The 20,291-nt window shown below is 39.7% G+C and overlaps 1 protein-coding gene across 14 annotated transcripts in view; it reads left to right on the forward strand.

The window, feature by feature from the left end:
- The window catches only part of PTPRM (protein tyrosine phosphatase receptor type M), a 791,475-nt gene that overhangs the window by 497,916 nt on the left and 273,268 nt on the right, over window positions 1–20,291 (forward strand). For 13 of the 14 annotated variants that reach the window (XM_075585347.1, XM_075585335.1, XM_075585339.1 and 10 more), the window contains one exon: window positions 19,843–19,975. In XM_075585347.1, coding sequence (XP_075441462.1) covers window positions 19,843–19,975 — 133 coding nt within the window. The remainder of the gene's footprint in view (window positions 1–19,842; window positions 19,976–20,291) is intronic. The other variant, XM_075585336.1, reaches the window with a different exon arrangement.

The following is a 20,291-nucleotide window of genomic DNA, read 5'->3' on the forward strand; positions in this document are numbered from 1 at the left end:
AAGAAAGGAAGTACCTCAGATACATGCTATAATCATTTTATTTGTATAGGTGTCAGTGAACCACTGTATTTGATATATACATTCTGTAATCTGTGCTCAAGCTAATGTTGCATTATCATTCCCTGTCTAAACTGAATAAAAATTTAAGTACAAAAAAAAATAATAGAAAATGAGTATGTGCACCAAAACAAAATATCATTAGAAGTACAGTAATCAATTGTGTCAGAACTTAGTGAGCACACAAATTAGATAGTTTGAGTTATCTGCGATTGATATTGTCGGAGACCTGTGCAGAGAGGTACAACCAGGGAGACATATTTGGGGAAAATACACCATGGCTTTTATTTAGTCTGTAGCTTTAAGCAATACAGTTTAAGGAAACACACAAATAAATAAACAGTCTATCCCTTTTTAAGAGCTAACTCACTTTCCCAGTGAGGTTCTAGCATTTTGCTGAATGGCCTGGACTCACTGTGGTTGTTTCCCCTCATACAGGGGTAAAAGGAAGGGCTCACAGTTTAGTGTTAGGACGTGCATTAATTCTGGTTATTCCTTGACGTGGTATGCACGCTTATGACGCCTTGGCCAAAGGGTTTAACTAAATAACCAAGTAAATATAATTATTATTATTGAAGTATTTAAACGTTATACTTATTACTTTATATGTTTTGTCAATTGGATGTAGCATTGGGCACCCCTGTCTTTTGTTTCTATACATTGGCCATGCTCAGTAGCACTCTTATTGACAAATATATATAATATGGTGGGTGTTGGAGTTAGAGCGTGCTGGGAATTTGTGTGTTAATTTAGTCCCTGCTGCTATTTAGAAAGGGGCAAAGGCCCTGTCACATATCAAGGCTGTTTAGCAAACTAGTAAATGCTCCAAGGTTTAGGAATAACTCCACTAAACTCCAGTAGCAGCAACATCTGTGAGTAGCCTGGAAAAGGTTATATCTAGATGTATCTCCTCTTGTGAGCATTTGTAACTTGCCCAATGTTGATATCCAATGAAAGATGCCTGTGGTGTTTAGGCCAAACTTTTTGTAGTGTAGAGTAATTGATTTCTGTGTTCCAGCCAAAAGTACTGCAATGAGTTGAGTAGCAGATGTTCTCCATCTTTTTACCTAAGCCACCTTTAGTAAAAGTAAATTTTTCCTTGGATGAGAGGAATATGTATGTGGAAAATGGTACCAGGTACAAAATCAATTTTACTCATACAAAAAAGAAAGTATTATGACTATGTGGCACGTAGGGTTAATTTATCTTCTGCTCCAATGTATAACATCAGTAATAAATGAGAAGACAGGCCAGTCCACATCTTTTCACAATGCTTATTAAGTAGGATAAGGAAAATATTATAGAGATACAAGTTACATGATAACATGCATTCAAATCCTCTCAATTTAGGGGGGAGATTTGTGGCTTGGTTTTCCGCCATCTCCTCATTTCCCCCAAACTCCTAGTTGCTGGCTCCTCACGCCTTCAGCCAGACAGATATAATCCATCTTTAAGTAACAAGTTAGATCTTTCTGTAGCACTTAGGAGGAAGGTTTAGGGAGGTACTGTGTGCTGCTACATGTGTTATGGTGAAAGTGCTGCCTACAGTCAGGGGTGGAGTTAGTGTTGATTCCCAACTGTCCAAGCTTAAAGGTTGGGACCTCTTTGATAAATGGGCAAACTGTTCACAAAAGTTTGAACTTGCCACAAAAACTGATTTTTTTCACATTTCCAAACTTTTGTGAAACAACCGAAGTTCCAGAAAATTGCTGAAAGTTTGATTTAGCCATAAATAAAAAAAAATTAACATAGATTCTGCATTTGCAAATTAATTTTGGTATTTAAAAGTTCAAACTTTCCGGTTTTACAACCAAATTTTTAGTAACATCGCCCATCTCTCTGAATAATAACTGTTGTTCTTGAAAACATGTCACACAAATATATCATGATTGTCCAGATATTAAAGTATATCACCTCCTGTACTACCCAAGCACTTATTTGGGCTAACATGGCTACTAGAATATAACCCAAACAACAAATGAAATTATCAGACACCTAGGCATTATTGTTGCAAAAATTCAATAAAATATATGTTCCACATAAAAGATTTCAGGGACAACAACATCAGTTACATTAAATGCGGATTGCATACATAATGTTTTACATATAAACTGATCATTCAGTCCTGATTTTTCATCACTTTCATGGCAGATTCCAATTGGGAAAAACATTGGTCTGTTTATAATAAAAATTACAAAAAGTGATATAGATTTGCTGTATCCAGTGTGCCTGAAAACCTTATAATAAGAAAGCATGTTCATTGGTTTCATAAGTCAGTTATATTATGATCTTACTCTGGGAAAAGGTTGGTGTTGGTAAACCAAAATAAGGGTTGTCACCTCTAGTCCTGTCCAAGTACTTAATTCTTTGATTGATTTGCTCTTTGACATGGTCACAGAGCAGGAATATTGTAACTCTGCACACTCCTTATCATACTGTTTTTTGTTTTGTTCTTTTCAAACGTTTTTATTAGGCATACTTAGGTTTACATACATTACATATCTGGCCTAATACAATAGTATTTTCCTTGTTCAAATAGTAGAAGGGTCGGGGTAGAGCCCCTGAGGGGATGACCCTAGGACCGCATCATGGTCCGGATTCATGGAGAGGGAGAAAAAGAGTGCGGAGGAATAGAGGGGGATGTGGGGGTGGGGGAGGGAGTTGTCCCTCCCTCGACCGGCAGGACTCTCCCATCCATATCCCAAGGCTCTTCTGCGTTCACGTTGCTTAGTGAAGAATATATTGGTTTGGGTTAGTGGGTTAGCCAGGGCTCCCAAATTTTATAGAAACTTTCCGTCAAACACTTAAGGAATATCATACTGTTTTTAAAAGTTTTATTACCTGACAGCTTAGTAAATATGGCCCTTAATGTGTGCGACCTGTTTACGGTCACAGTCCTATCTTTTATTACAAAGTATACAGAACAGAAAACACAACTGTGACAGCTTTAGCAGTGATCACATATCTCCCACGGCCCTGTGACTGAAGCAGAAGTGGAATGGGCACCACTTCTGGTTTGCCCAATCAGCCCCTGGAAAACGACCTTTTCCCATGATGGACCAGATACGTCATTAGGGCACTGAAAAGGTTCATTCAAAAGAAGGGATCTAGTTACAAATGTTTGCCAAAAAATAATTAGCCTACCGCCCCACCAAGGCCATTGCCAAATTATAGGTCCTACGCAAACACTGAGGGGTCTATGTCAACGTAGAGAGAAGTACATTTAGACACACCACTGTGTTGTTTTGCAGCAGACCTGCGGCATATATTCCTTACATCTGAGGTAGTACGTTAGTCACTTTGTACTGTACATGGAGACTTTTTGAGGACAAATAAAAGGCAAAAAGTATGACACACAGATGCAGAATGTGATACATCTCATTATAATCTGTACATCCTGTAATCCCTCCCCAACTCCTTCTACCGACACTCATCAAGGTTCAAGCTAAAGCAGACAGGGCAACCTTGGAGCAAAATGCTTAGATACACAACTACGGGTTAAAATGTGCGGGTTTTGCTCCAAAATTGCCTTGACACATACAGTAGGTCCCTAAATATTTACCTTCTCTCACATGATGAACTACTGCAACGGTGCATAAAGTGGGGGTGCACAGGGTTTTTTTGGGGGGGCGCGGGCGCTTGCAGAGGCCCCGCGCTCTTCCACGAGGCATTAAAATTAAATGCCAGGGGACCATGTGAGGCCTCTGCAACAAACTTACCTGGGTTCAGACGCGTTGGTGTGACGCATCGCCATGGCAACACGGTGTCAAGTGACATTGCGGTGTCATGCGGAGTGACGTCGCGCCCGTCTCCATGTTACAGGGGTCACGTGACGTAACGTCATGTGACCCCGTGGCATCAGTTGACGCAGCCGAGCGAAGTGAGGGGGGCGCGAACGCTAGGGGGAGCAGGCGGGGGGGGGGGGGGTCGCAGCTCCAAACGTTTGCGCTCCCCTGAGCTACTGTACACCCTGCTTTTCTCTTTTGTCATTATTTCAGGCCGCAGTTAAATAAAAACACTGGCTGCTTACCAATTAGAGTGTCACGGGTGAGTTGGGAGATTAAACTAAAGCAAGGAGTCACAATCCTCAATAGACCTAAAATTCACACTTTTTCAAGCTCACTCAGTGCATATTAAAGTGAAACCTTTCAGCTTTAACAGGAATGCTACTGGGAGTTAATTAATGTTAGAGCAATACAGCAGGTGAATGATATTTGGGAGGCTGGAGGCATAGTGAGATGCCCAAAATAATTATAAAGTGCAGTTTTCATTCTCAGGAGAATGACAAATGTTCTCCTCACATACGAAATGCTGATTTAAGTTAGGTTGTGCCAAGAGAAACTATAATTCTTTTTTTTTTTTTCCCCATTGAAAATAAATTCCCTAGGGGGATTTGTATTTCTAGTTAAATGGCATTTTCAAAAAAAAATACGCAGCTACTTGGAAGCAACCCTGTGGCATTTCCAAAACGTTATAACATCTGACATTGTGGGTTTTTTCCCCCAAACAAACACCTGCATTCATGAAACGCCCAAATACTTATTTTCTTGTTAGTGTATTGTTTTATAGATGAAACTGTCATAGCACAAAAATGATAAACACTACACATATAAAGAGGCAATAAGTCACACCTGACATTGCAGGACATCAAAATACATTGCATGGGTGCTCCAGCAAAAAGCATTTATTTTTCACCTAGAGGTTGATGGGAACGGTGAGATCCAGACTCCTTGAGGTGATGTACAAAGACTATATTTTTTTTCCATAGATGGCAGCATGGAGAACTTTTACTCTTGCTGCTATTTCTGTTCAGTAATTGTATCGCACATGATGATTAAACCATGCATAAATCACAGGCCATTCACCACCATCAGAAAACTTTAAATCTTGGCATAGAAACGCTAAAGTAACTCTTGTAAAGAGGCAGGCAATTTGTCAGCCAGCAGACGTCTGTTAACAGAAAATTAACAATTGGTTGAGTCAACTATGCCAACTATTTGGCAGCTCAAAAGAAAAAGCGTTAAATCAGGGCAACTATTTTTATGCAAAACCAACATCCGTTAGGGCCCCTCATTTACATATGGCTAACGTGGCGTTATCCCAGCTAAAGTCGGGATAAGACAAAGTCAGTATAAGACACTCCAGCACTAACGGGCTGTAACGTTGCCTTGTGTTAGCCATATGCAAAGGAGGATGCCAGGTATTTATTGCAATACACTATATACCTGGCATCTAAACCCCCCCCCCCCAAATAATTAATGAATCCCTTTGAAATCATAGTGGTCATGAGGGCACGCATTATGCATGTCTTTATGGTTACTAAGATAGCTAAGGGGTTAATACAAACACCCTAACTAACATACTACCCATTGTATGTCATAAAGGTGAAACTACTATGGGATACAAGGGGTTAGCTGGGCTGCCTTAATTCCCCGAGTGGCTTAACCTCCCTCCCGGGGGTGCCTACCCCCAATCACCCCAACAAACCGATCCCCCTCTACAGTACTAGCCATTAGCCCTAATAACCAAAAAGGAAATTAGAGACACAATATATAGTGACACCCCAAGCAATAAAAGAAATAAAATTACACATTGTGTGTGTATGTGTATACTTGTGTGTGTGTGTGTGTGTGTATATATATATATATATAGACAATAGAACAGGGGGGCAGCTGGCACTCACATCAGGAAACAATAGTGTGGTGCATGTCCTATAGAAATAAACAAAAGAAGCAGTCATCCCTAACAAGAGAGGACAAAGGACAGCACTCAAATATATATGGCAACAAAAAAACCTGTATTCAGATGGTACAGCACAAACAAGACCAACGTTTCGGTCCTTGTAGGACCTTCCTCAGGGTCCACACACACACACACACACACACACACACACACACACACACACACACACACACACACACACACACACACACACACACACACACACACACACACACACACACACACACACACACGTATGTGTGTGTGTATATATATATATATATATGTATATATATATATATATGTGTGTGTGTATATATATATATATATACACACACACATATATATATATATATATATGTGTGTGTGTGTGTATGTATATATATATCTAGAGGGAGCAAGTGTAAACAGCAGCGCCCCACAAATAGTCCAATTAAGTTTATTACATTAAAATACATGAGGATTAAAGAGGCTGGTTAACCCTTTGTATGCCATAGCAGTTGTACATGTAAGCCATACAATGGGTAGTAAGGGAGTTGGGGTATTTGGTATTAAATCCATGATTACCTTAGTGATCATGAAGCCATGCATAATGGATACAGTCTCATGGCCACTATGGCTTCCAAGGGGCTAATACATTGGTCTTGGCTAAATTTTGAGGCCTAGTCCAGGGTATTCAGTTTGACTTCCTACTATATATTGCTAAGAAAATATAGGAAGCCAAAGTGACCCACTTCAGTACCCTGGACAAAGACAGAAAATACAATCTGAAACCCACAGGAAGCATCTAACACCAGGTGTAACCATGACCTAAACAAACACCAGCGTTAAGTCCCACATTCGCTGTAAATGGATAGTTATTGAGGTGTTCCACTCCTCTTTTGCATATAATCAGCGTTAACAGTAGACCGTCTTAGCATTAATACAGCACGTAGTGCATTGTTAGTGAGCTTTGAAGATCCCCGTTGGCACTCAACGAGACGTGAACTGAAGTTATGAACGTCGCTCTGTGGATCTGCCCCAAAGTGAGGCGTTATCTCTTCTTGGAAAACGCCTTAACCTGTGGCACTCGGGCCTCACTAACAGAGACTACAGTGGAAGCTTCTTGTTGTTCCTTTTACTAAATGTACTGCATCTAGCAAAATGATCATCTCATCTCTGACTTCTTCCAGTGGGTTTGTGAGGTTTTATGAGGCAGAGCTTTTCAGATGGCATTCTGCAGTGCTTCATTTTTTGCTTCGTATCTTTTCATCAATCTTAGCGCTTATTTCATTGAAGCTATAGTAGCTGCCTAGAACCAACTTGCATTGCACTGAAGCAAGATAGGTAATTTCTTCTCAAACTCTGAGACGTTCCATAATTTATTTGCTGTCAAATGATCATCTCAGCTATGATGTAAAAGTCTGGCATTCTTTGTTCAGGTTTCGGTTCTCAAAATGTTCTTTTTTTTTTGTTGTTGTTCCTGCTGGGCCGTGATTGGTTTTGGATTTTTTTTTTAAACTATGGAAATAAACTCAAAATATGCAGGAAATGTTTTCAAATTGTTTGCAGAATTTTCAAACTTTCGCAAAAGTTTACGGAGTCTGGTTGGGAACTCAAATATTCTCCCAGTTTATTTGATTATCAATGTGGGGATAAAGAAGATTGGTACTACACAAAATCAAAATAAATTGCATTTCATCAATCTGTATATAGAATCTACTGAAAACCATGTTTTTTGTTAATTAGATGGACTGTTTGGGGATTGAAAATATGTAGAGATACTTACTGAAGTTTCATTCTACATAACTGCATATTAATGTAATTTTCAAGGAGATGAAAGGGCTAACATTTCTCCCTTTTGGAAACAAGGAGTACACTAGCTATGAGGAAGCAATAACAATACGAACCGGCGCCTTTAAAGTCCAAAATAGGAACTATTGTGGAGTCCAAATGAGAGACAAAGTCCACTACAGGAGAGTTCAAACTTCAACTGCAGGCTCCACAGCAGGGATTTACATACGTGTTGTAAATGGGATGAAAGAAAAGAAAAGAAAAACAATCATAGTGCAACAATGATAAATGCAAACATATAGGACTCACAAGACAAGACAAACACAAAACAACAACAAGTAGGCTGACTAATATTATTAATAAGGAGTAAATTTAATAGACAACTAAAAAACACTTGTAGCAGATTTCGGATCCGGTTGGTAAAACCGGAATCCTACTTACAAGATGTCCAATACAAAGAAGCAGTGATGCACGGTGATGGGACCCCGGCAGCAGCTATTCGTAGACTCGTGGCAACCAGGCAGATGCTCCGATCACTTCCTGGGTTCTGTATCCGGATGTACGTCACCCTGGGTAGGTCTCCGGTTTCTCCTGGTGCTTGCTGCCACTCCGTTGCCGGAAGTGCGTCACGGGAGGCGGGACAAAAGTTCGAAACTCCCTTCTCCTGCTCCAATGTCTGGACAAACTCCTGTATAGCTCTGCTGACAAGCTAGTACTCTCTCTCCAACTGCCCAATGCGTTTCGTGCGCATGCGCACTTCATCAGGGGATGATTGGACACAACACATGTTATCATTATATACTAGCAGAGTGGACGCCATTGGATAATGAATAAAAACAATAAAATGACACAGTACCTTACTTGATTGGTCTAAACCTCTGTCAGTCATGTGTGGTGTTTAAACACAGCCTACCTAACATACTACACAGACACGATAAAAAAACCATAAAACATATAATAAACAGAAAATGCACTTATTAACTCTTATGAAATATTTTACAATGTTATAACTCATCTTCAAATATAACAGCAAAAACCTGTGTAATGTACACAAAAATGCGCTCAAATGGAGGGATAGATATCCAATGACATACTAGGTGTAAGATCATTTTAATATGCGTATACTAGTTAATAAATATGGATTAAAATAACGTCTATTAGTTTCTTAATTTATTAAATTAGATGTTGTTATAGAGAAACTATTATTTTAAAAAAATTATTGTTGTTTTAAAATACTTTTTTTAAAAAGATTTTATTAAATTATTAAAAAAAATTATTTAAAAAAATTAATTAAAAAAATTATTTTAAAAAGACACCTAGTTCAAAATCTATATTGAGACCATTGGGGGAGAGGGTCTTCAGCTCGTAGATCCAATAGGCTTCACGCCTACTGATCTGGTCGAGTTGGTTTCCCCCCCTCCAACTAGCTGGTACGGTCTCAATAGCCTGGCACCTAAGTCCAATTGGACTTTTATTATGGTGAATGCGAAAATGATGCGAGACGCTGTGTGTCGTTAAACCTCGTTTGATGTTATAAACATGTTCATATACTGGAAGCACCTACCTCTGGTAGCACCTACCTGTCCTGCCCATATATTGTAGGCCGCAGGGGCACTCTAGTAGGTATATCACAAAGGTGGTATGACAGTTAATCGATGTTTTAATAGTATATATTTTTGAGGTGACATTTGATATAAATGTTTTTGTATTTTGGCTAAACGTACACGCTATACATTTAGTGCATTTAAAAAAGCCCTTATTAATATTAGCTACTCTAGATTTAAAATGGTCAAGTGGACAACTCGGTGCCAGTCGAGTTTTAATGTTTGAGGCTTTGGTAAAAATAATATTCGGTCTATCTGGGAGATATTCTGCTAATGTCTGATCGCATAGAGGGATTGGCCAATGCTTTTTTAAAATCTGGTGGATCTTTGGTGCCATTTCATTGTATTGGGTGACGAAAGCCACTCCGCCATTTTGTTCTTTTCCCTTGTGAGGATTGTTAGATAAGTTATTAGTTTTATTTTTATATTCCAAAAGGGTATCCCTTTCAATATCGTCTACTTGCAGGGGACGCTTCTACTAATATGTCCTCTGGATATTTTCTTTCGCGAAACTTTTCTTTCAGCTCATCCTCTGGATTTGAGCAGTTCCGCTTCAGGCGGATGAGTTGTCCCTTTGGGATGTTGCGAATCCAACCAGGGTTATGTTGGCTGTCTGCCCTAAGATAAGGGAGGAACATGAATACAATTAAATTACTTATAACATTACAAATATACAATATTGCCTGCAATGATTATTTTGTATTTGCCTTTCACTCCAGATTTGAACAGATACAAGTTCATTTGATTCCAGGGTAATAATAATAACTTTATTTCACATAGTACTTTCCTCCCAATGGGACTGAAAGCGCTTCACAATTACAGTATAATGCGCGGGACACAGGACTTTTGCAGGCACAGGTCCCTGCCCCGTGGAGCTTACAATCAATTATTTTGGTGCCTGAGGCACAGGGAGATAAAGTGACTTGCCCATGGTCACAAGGAGCCAACAATGGGATTTGAACCAAGCTCTCCTGCTTCAAACAACTCAGTGCCATTGTTTACAGAGTCAGTGTCTCTACTGTACTCGCCGATCCTTCTCGCAATACGACGATGACTCAGATTTCAATATCTGTGTTAGAAATGAACCCACAACATTTAAAAAAATAAGTTTTAAAAAATACACAAGGAGTTTTAGTATGTTTGACATTTCTTATTTCATAACATGGTCTCTTGAGGAGTCTCACATTCAGTGGTGTATTTCCCCAATAGGCCCGGGCCTAGGGCGGCAACATTTTGGGCAACACATTTCCCTTCACCCCCCCCCCCCCCACATATATACAGAGGCCACGCTCTCTTCCCCACTGATTGCCGGGGCAGAAAGTGAGGCCAATGTACAGTTCTAACCCACGTGCATGCTCCTTCTTTGTGCCGCCTTCCTCCTTCTTCAGCATCGTGTGGCATCCCATTGCAACGGCAACGTGATGTCACACAGTGTCGTGTTGCTATGGCAACGTGATGCTGCAATGTCACGTTACCATGGCAACAAGACACAGAATGTGGCAGCGCGTCATTTGACGCTGAAGAAGGGGTGGGCGGCACGAAGGTGGAACGCGGCACCAGGTAAAAGTGCCTAAGGGCTGCAGTTTTCTAACTTCTTCACTGCTCACATTGTACAATAGATTATTGGTTGCTTTTCATGTCCTGGATTCCTCCATCCAGACAATGCTTTTGAGATAACCAATGAGTATCCTGTTAATATACTAAATATGTGTATTTACAATTGTATCCAAATTCAGTGTTTGTTCCTAAAATCTACAAACGGGTTTATAAGAATATGTTTAGGAGCCCCTGCTTTAGATGTTCATTGCACGTATTTTGTCTAACAAACTATTCATCGCAGAAGACCTATTGAAGGTGAATTATTGTGTGGTTGGTATTTGATAGTTAAACGAGAGATGAGATGTTACTGTTAGCAATTGGCATGGCTAATTATCACTTATTACCTGTTCCTGGTTTTCAAATGCTTGCATCTCCCCACCGTGAGTTGTAGAACGTAGAGATAACAGAAAGAAAAAACAATTACAGAGAGCAGTGTGAATCCTGCAATTTACCATGATTCTTGCCTGAAGTGAGCATGCAAGAACATGTGTGACTACCACAAGACATACTACACACAACAAATATGGGATAATATATGATGTGGAAATATCCTTCCAATTCCACATAGTGAACACCCTTCTCCCTCTTACCGTTTTGCCCACTGGTGTTTTGTAAGACGTGGAAGGTTATGACTGTGTTGTTCAGCTACTTCTAAATCAGGATTGTGGATCAATATGAAAAGCAGACTTGTAGCTAGGGAAATAATATCTGTTGTATATTCTTGATTTATTATCATATAAAGCTCAGAAAGTTGACTTATAAATAAGCCTTATGGTACAACAATGTTCATTTGAGAGCAGAATAGTCTAAAATGTAGTCATACATCAGTCAATAACTTTAATTACATGTTCATGGCATTACCATCGGCATTACCCAGTTACATTTCAGAACATTGTAAATAGGAAATGCAGCTCCAAAGAAATCCTCGGATAGATATGGTAATAAAACATTATATTTAATTGACACTATAGGATGAAGTAAACGACATGTCCATTAGATTAGAACATAGCACTCTTTCTTGTAGTATATTTAAGGATAGTCAGACAGAAGAATGCCTTACGTCACCAAGGATTCATTTACTTGATATACCAAGAAGCAGTATGAGAAAATATTAGCCCAATGATAAGTTTTCCATTTGTCTCGTCAAAACTAGATATCAGTAATAGAATTATTCTATATTTGTAGTGCCATTTGTATAACAATTTGGTATAATTTCTGCATCTATATGGTTGAAGTGAGAGTTTTTAGAAGTAGTATATCCAATATAAAAAATAAAACAAATCTGGTTTTGTGGAGACCCCACCAGTAGGTCCCACTTGCATGCTTCATGCAGTTTCCCAATGCTGGACCATATTTGTTTCTCTCTCACAAAAGCCACAATTTGCCTCTCTTGGGGTGGCGAGATTTCTGGCTGTGACTTCTCTGTCAATAACAAATAGAAACTACTCAGGCAAAAAGTGCATGCAAACGAGATGCCTTTCTGTACAAATTTTTCTGCATAGATAATTCCTAATGAATACAGTAAAGATGCCAGATTTTTTTTTTTATTGCATCAAATTGTATTCTGTTTTCAGTCCTTTTTTCTAGTGGCAATATCAGAGTTTAATGACTAGGCCCCTCTGTCTGCCTTAATTCTTTTGCTATATCTTTCGTCTTTCATTTTAGGGCCCAGTAAACTTCCCTCCGCAGACAGTGTTCTTCTCACACCCTGCGATCACTCCTCCTTATGGCTTATCAGCCTTAAGGGAGGAGGGTGCAGGGAGTGGCAAACAAACACTGCTACTCACTGTCTCTCCCATTCATGGCTGAGAGGGGGAATGCACTTCTGATCTGGGCCAAATGGGCAGATGAACTATTAATTGGTCCCAGGAGTGCAATATTAATACAAAAATCTGGGGCTGTTAGAGGACTTAGTGGCCAACAGGGAGTCCCATGCTTCTTTACTCAGTACTCTGTATAGTGAATTTCTAGAGGATTTGTTAGTACATTTATAAATACATTATAAGATATTCAGGGTGGGCATTCTTTTCTCCTAATGTTTGCATTTATGGTTTGGCGCGCTTATCTTATTGAATGTGATCTCTCCTAAAAAATACGTACATTGGGAATGGTGTTCACTAAAACACCACAATGTCTGCTGGAGTCCTGGCACTTGTGCCCTTCTGGCTATGTCATAAAACGGCAAAGGGGTTAAGTGAGAAATTAACCAGTAGATTTTTGCAGTGAAGAAATATTGGTGTATAAAAAACATTTGTATAGGGACATTATGATGCCCTAAAACATGTGTACACACACACACACACACCCCAGTACTGACCACAGCAACTTTAGAATTCTTGCAACTCCCACTCCTTGGTTGAAGCATTAGGCTTTGGTCCCGCTGCGTCTGGCGGTGCGCGCGGCAGTGGGCCACCACGGACCCTCCGCTCAAACCACGCCCCCTCCCGCTCCCTACAGACCGCAGGTAGCGGTCAATTGCCTTTCAGCGCACCGCCTGTCTGCAGTGCGGGTGCGCTGACTGAGGCAGTGGGACCTTAGCCTAACACGCCAACCTAATCTAACAAATTGATGTTTACTTTTTTGTTTTACGTAGGTTTATGAGCTTCAATTTCTAAGGCTATCAAAAATATCCTTAATTTAAAAACAAAACATTTGCAAATAATAGAAAAGGTTTTACTATCGATTAATAAAGATTTTAGAATATTCAGATTTCAAGGTTTCTGATTTGGTCAAAAGTTAATTCATTATTGGCCTAATAAAGCCCCAAAGTTGGGATCAGTAGCAGTTGCTAACAATAAATAAATATTATATTTTAAAACGAATGAAAACATTAGCCTATAACACTAATAATCAGAACAGACACTAGCTGGCCTTTTAATGCTCCATCTGGATTAATGATTTCAACGCTGAACTCAACTGTGACTCTTGTTTAGTAGTGTATTCAAAACCTTGCCCCTACAATTGGCACTAAGTCAATATGTTATTTACTGTTACAGTGCAATGATGCAGATCACATTAAAATAGAGGTGTTGAAAAGAATGAACATTTGGTTAATGCTAAATGTGTAATAAGTTTGCACAAATGGTTATCGTACTACAAGTGGCGGAACTACTACTGGTTCAGCCAGTTCGGCTGCACCAAGGCCCATGATTTTCAGGCGCCATGTGCAGGAGCACTGTTCCTGCACTTGTTTTTAGCAGCCTGAACAGTGTTCCTGCAGCACTAATTAGAACCCTTTCCCCCCCCCCCCCCCCCCCCCTATATCTCTCCTTGGGCCCTACCTGTTGTATGTATTGTATGTCTTTATTTATATAGCGCCAAAAGTGTACTCAGCGCTTCACAAAGAATACAGTACAGGGAATTATAATAATACAATAAGTGCAGCAAAATCAGACAATAGGGAAGGAAAACACTGCCTCGAAGAGCTTACAATCTAAGAGGTTGGATGGGGAACTTACAGAGACAGCAGGTGAGGGAATGAGTGCTGTAGTGTGGGACAGTAACCATGAGTGCAGAGTATTGGGATGCTTGTTTTGTGGGGCAAGTCTTAAGGTTAGTCAATTAACTAAAGGGTTAAGACACTTTACAGGGGAAGAGATGGCAGGGAGTTGTGGGTGAAGTCAGATGTGTATGTCTGGGTTCTGGCTTAGGGGAGATCCCCAGCAGCAGGAAGGAGTAGATAGAGGGTGTGAATAGAGAATTTCTGGGTGTGCTTTTTATTGAGGGGTAAAGAAGTTGTTGGGAGAGAGGTGTATAAATAATGGTGCAGTGGGGATTGGGGAAGTTGAAGAGAACAGAGACATTCACAAAGGAGTGAGGAAACAGTAAACAGAAAAAGTAACAGGGAGGGCATAGTGAGATGCAGGAGGAGAGATTCCCAGGTACTGGAGGATAGAAAGAGTACAAAGAATCACAGCTTTTCGAATGTTAAGTTCTCACAGTTGCAAAGTTGTTGTGCAGAGTTCCGATCTTCCTCCAATTTCAACTCCAAAATGAACTCTGCCACACACTTTAACTGGGACACTTAAGATGGGACACACAGCCATATGGCTTCACAATCAAGACAGTCTATCTTAAATACTCTATTCACATGCAATTGAATAACAATTAAGGGAGGGGTTTGCCTATTCAGCTCAATGAAACATACCCCAATAGTTAATTAAATCTTAATTTCTCTTGCATTTGATGGTGCCTTACGTGATAGCGGGCGCGGAGGGAGCACACCCAGGTGGACCTTAGATGGAAGTTAGGTCCCACAGGACTGCAATCATCGCCAGGGTGAGCTCCCTCCATTGTTGCTGGGTAAGGTGCCACACCAAAGGTAGGGCTCCATATGGAGGAGGGGAGCTTTTTAAAATTATTTTTAATTACACCGGGGCCCACCGGTAAATAGTCGAGCTCCTGAGTGCTAACAATAAGCACTAAAATTATGTGAAGACAATATGTCATTTGTGTTCTACCTCGGCATGATTTTTGATACAAACAGCAATACACATCCTTGTCTGCACTATCCTACCAACCTTCTTTAGAGATGATCGATATATGCACTGGCATTTCTAATCATTCAATAACAATACAGAACAGTGGTCCCCACTACAGTGTTATGTTGCTTATGGCGTTGAGTTTGGATGATAGACACTTTTTAAAATAAAAACCAGGCACATGTAGTTATTTTATTCACTTTTAACGTGTGTGTATATATATAAATATACACATGTAGAATATCAGTATCGTGTTAGCCGAGCTTCAATAATCAAAAAATAAATAGATGATACCGTTCTGTGGCTAACGAAATGCTTTTATGTGAGCGAGCTTTCGAGATACACTGATCTCTTCTTCCGCATCGCCGGAAGAAGAGATCAGTGTATCTCGAAAGCTCGCACAAATAAAAGCATTTCGTTAGCCACAGAACGGTATCATCTATTTATTTTTTGATTAAATATATATATATATATATATATATATATATATATATAAAAACAAACATCACAGCTTGCACTCAATGTACTGGTTCATATAGACAGGTGCTAGTCTCAAATAATAGAAAAACAACATTACCATTCTCTCGTCCGGTAAAGAAAGACTGCACTCGGTTCAGTAGTAATGAAAATCTGTATTGGGCATCTGAATAGAAATGATAAGGATTTGGGATGATTGGGTGATTTATCATTTCTATTCAGATGCCCAATACAGATTTTCATTATTACTGAACCGAGTGCAGTCTTTCTTTACCGGACGAGAGAATGGTAATGTTGTTTTTATATATATATATATATATATATATATATATATATATATATATATATATATATATATACTTATATACAAACAAAAAATAATGACGGGGAACACCAACCAGTCTAATAGATACACAAAAACATCAAGTCCGCAGCACACTCAATAGAAAAAGGATTATTTAATCTCAATAAATTATCAGGCAATCTCCAGAGCGACGTACGTTTCAGACCAGAGCTTGAGAAAATACTGTGTGGTCTGAAACGTACGTCGCTCTGGAGTTTTGGTGATTGCCTGATGATTTATTGAGATTAAATAATCCTTTTTCTATTGAGTGTGCTGCGGACTTCATTTTTGTGTGTGTGTATATATATATATAAAAAGACAAAAAAAGAAAGCGCCCGATCCTAGTATAATATGAAACAAAACATTTAATAACCAGACCAAAATTCAAAGGATGTAAACTCACAAACAAATGTGAATAAAAAGCATGTAATGAGTATACTCATTCGCCAACTGTGGGATGGACTTGCTCTGCTCACACGCCAACACTCTCTTCAATGGAGTTCCAGACCGTCTTAGCCACCCACCAGCAGGGCTTTCACAGGGTGCCACGATCTCTCACGATGTAACCCGGATGTAGATCTCTCACCACATCACATCCGGATCGGAGAACCAGTCACGTGACCCGGCAGTGGAAATTTTTTTTGCGTCTTGCTTCTACCGAGTGGTATTGAAGTTTGGCAGTGTCTCAGCAGTGTCCCAACCTCCTAGCCGCCAATGAGTATGAATAAAAATAGCCAATAGCTCACACTAAAAACTTCCCTACGCGTTTCTTCACACAAAGGGTGATTTCATCAGGGGATATGTGGTTACCTACGTCATAGCTATTTATATGTGTGTAAACCAATCAGCCTCCTATATATATATATATATATATATATATATATATATATATATATATATATAGCAAATGGAAATATAACTGTATGCTGATTTGCATGTCTTAGGCAGGTCTGCAACCCCACCTTTCACCATTATCACCCAGCACTTCCACTGCAGCAAGGGATTCTGGGAAATGACATGCAAATGAGCAAACAGTGCCACTTTTTGCTTCAAAACCATATTAAACATGGTTCCTTATAGGCTTAAGCTTGCTGCATGGACCAGGGCTGTGCTTATAGCTGTGACCATGCAGCAACTTAAGCCTATAGTGAACCATGTTTAAAATGGTTTTGAAGCAAAAAGTGGCACTGTGTGCTCATTTGCATGTCATTTCCCAGAATCATTAGCTTCAGTGGAAGTGCTGAGTGATAATGGTGAAAGGTGGAGTTGCAGACCTGCCTAAGACATGCAAATGAGCATACAGTTATATTTCCATTTGCTATATGCTTTACTGTGGAGGGTTTTTGTCACTTTTTTACTCACCATAACTTAACTATATATATAGTAAGCTGACAGAATAGGACTTCACACAGGTAATGCCCCTATTCTTCCCCCTTCCTTTATCAGCTCTCTAACAGGAGCAGAGCAGGCTAAGGCTAGAGAACAACTTGATTGACAAGCACCTCCCATTTTAAAGTCCTAATGAAAATAAAATCTCCTAATTTCCAAGGCAACCTAAACAGGTTTTGCTTTAAGCATAATTACATTTCTTTAAGGAAGCCTGCTACATTGCTTTATTATTTCAGAAACATATTTGTCAACTTAGAGGGCTTACACCTACAAGGCATAGGGCCATTGACTTAAATGGACTAATAGTGTTTTTCAGCCCTCGAATATGTCTGTGGTGTCAGCCTTACCCCTGGTGGCCAATAAAATGCCACAACGTCAACGTCAGTCACCCATCTGTAATCTTTTGCAAACAGATGATTTATTAGCATAGGTTTAACTTCATGTTATTGTAGCATAACATTGTGTTAGTTGCCAATAGGGCCGACATGATGGCAGTGCAGTCGCACTGAGCCCCACGCTTAGAGAGGCCCTGCGCTCTTATCCACCAGATTTAAACTGATTGCCAGGGGAGAGCAGGGGCCTCTGTAAGTGGCTCTTCCCTTCTCTCTGGAACTCTAAGCTTCTCCTCATCTCCGGCATCTTCTTCTTGTGACAGTGTCGCCATGACAACGTGGCGTCAAATGTTGATGTGTTACCATGACAATATGGTGATGCGTTGCCATGACAACATGACGTTGCGGAGATGAGGAGAAAGTATGCGACCTCGTGCTCTGAGGGGCACTGAGCCCCACCACACTCCCAGCCGGCCCTGTCTGCTAATCCAATCCAGACTTTGCATTAAGTGTTGACGAGGAGAGGGAAATAACACTGGAAATAATGCTATATTAGTAAACTTGTGCTTAAAATTGCAGTTACATCCATACAGACCCTATAACAGCCCTATTTTAAGGTTCTTGATATGAGTAACCCCAATTTTAGGTATGACCTAACTAACATAACATTAAGTGCCCGTGTTAACCTTAGCGCGCTTTTGTGTATCTGCGCTATTATTGTAATGCTTCATTTGCATAAATGTTTAATGTCATTATCACTAACGGCCGTGAAAAGCATTAATGCAATGCTCTTTACTGGAGAAAACATGACTTACCGTTATGTTAAGTTAACGACACATTAAGAGAATGAATAGAGTTTTATGAATCAGAGCGGTATGAAGACCTTATCATGGCAGTAAATCCAGTTGACTGTATGTTAAGGAGAGCGTTATGGCCACATTTTCTTATATAGTGCATGCCTTGTCTTAAAGCATTAGCGAAATTGAAGTGAAGGTTTGCCATATCCATTATACGGTGCTGAATCCAGGTGTATGTGCCTGAGTAATATAAGGACGTTGAAAGAGAACGCGTGAATGTTCTAAAAAGAGGTCATTTGAGAATTTTAGAAATAAATTCCCATTTCCCAAACCATCTATCTGCTTAGTGGCATCTCACATGATGAATACTGTCACATTTTGATTAAAAAAAATTGGAAGCCTGGAAACAACAGGGGCCGAGGAGGGTTTAAGTTTAGTGAATTGAACATTGCGTCTCTTATATTTTTCATCTTGAACTCATTTAGTGTAGGAAATGGATATTTCATCAGACATCGATTTGACATTCCATCACATTATACGGTAAACAGTGTAAACAGAGCTGTGGAAATAAGGGAGCCGGGAAAGCTAAGACACTGGCTGCTGCAAGGCATTGGTTATCTCATTTAAACAGATATTAAATGTGGGTGCCAGTGTTGTGATCATCAGCTGCTTCCCATTTTGTGAATAAATTGCTTAGAAGGAGTCTTTTGACTACCAGATGTGACCTAGATTTAGATTTCCAAAGGCAAAAAAAAATGGGCTATTGTGTTGAAAAACAATTGCTGGTGAAACCCATGGTAAATGAGCTTATCACACTTCCCCAGGTGTTTGCGCTAATATGTTATGGAATTACTGCTTCACTTATGAAAAATAATTAAGGAAAATGTTCCAGCAAATCAAGTTTAGGTAAAGGCTCAGGACAGATATTGTATTGTTAGGGAGTCTTTTCAATAGCTTAAAGAACAGTGAACGAGAAGAGATAATGTACTGTATAGGAAAATCTAATGCTGTGACTCTTTCAAATGTTCAGGCGCGGTTGTTCAGTACTGAGCCACTTTATGTGGGGGTTTAGCACAGTTTGGAAAAATAATATGAACAACTCTGCTTCTTCCATTCAGTAGTTGACACATATTTAGAGCACTGATGTCTGCTAGCTCAGATAAGTTGACGTATAATTTTATTGCAACAAAATAAAAGGATCGTGGTGTACAGTATATTAACTTTTTTTTTCATTTTTTTCCCTCCCTATTGCTCTCAATGCCTGTTTAGGAGCTGCAACTCGTAAACCAGATCCAGAACCTGAAAAGCAGGCAGACCACACAGTGAAAATCGCTGGAGTCATCGCAGGCATTCTGCTGTTTGTCATCATATTCCTCGGAGTTGTGTTAGTGATGAAAAAAAGGTGAGCCTTCAACAGACACATGTTTATTCATCTATAAATTGATCTGGCATCATCCTATGTTCCAGTGATACAGAGCAGAAAGGCAAATTCATTTAGCACAGACAACATTTGTGGTAGTTTTAGGTGGGAGATAATGCAGCAAGCCTTGCAGAAACGCAGACGTAACGAGCGCTTGTTATCAATGGTCCTGATATGTGTTTACTGTTAGAAACATGAAAATAGCTGTATTATTACAGCACGTTGGCCATTTTTGAGGCAGAGGGGGGAACACATGCTGGGCAGAGACAAAAAAGGTGATGCAGTTCTTTTCTGTGTA

Source organism: Ascaphus truei, chromosome 2 (genome assembly GCF_040206685.1).
Source record: "Ascaphus truei isolate aAscTru1 chromosome 2, aAscTru1.hap1, whole genome shotgun sequence".
NCBI classification, from domain to species: domain Eukaryota; kingdom Metazoa; phylum Chordata; class Amphibia; order Anura; family Ascaphidae; genus Ascaphus; species Ascaphus truei.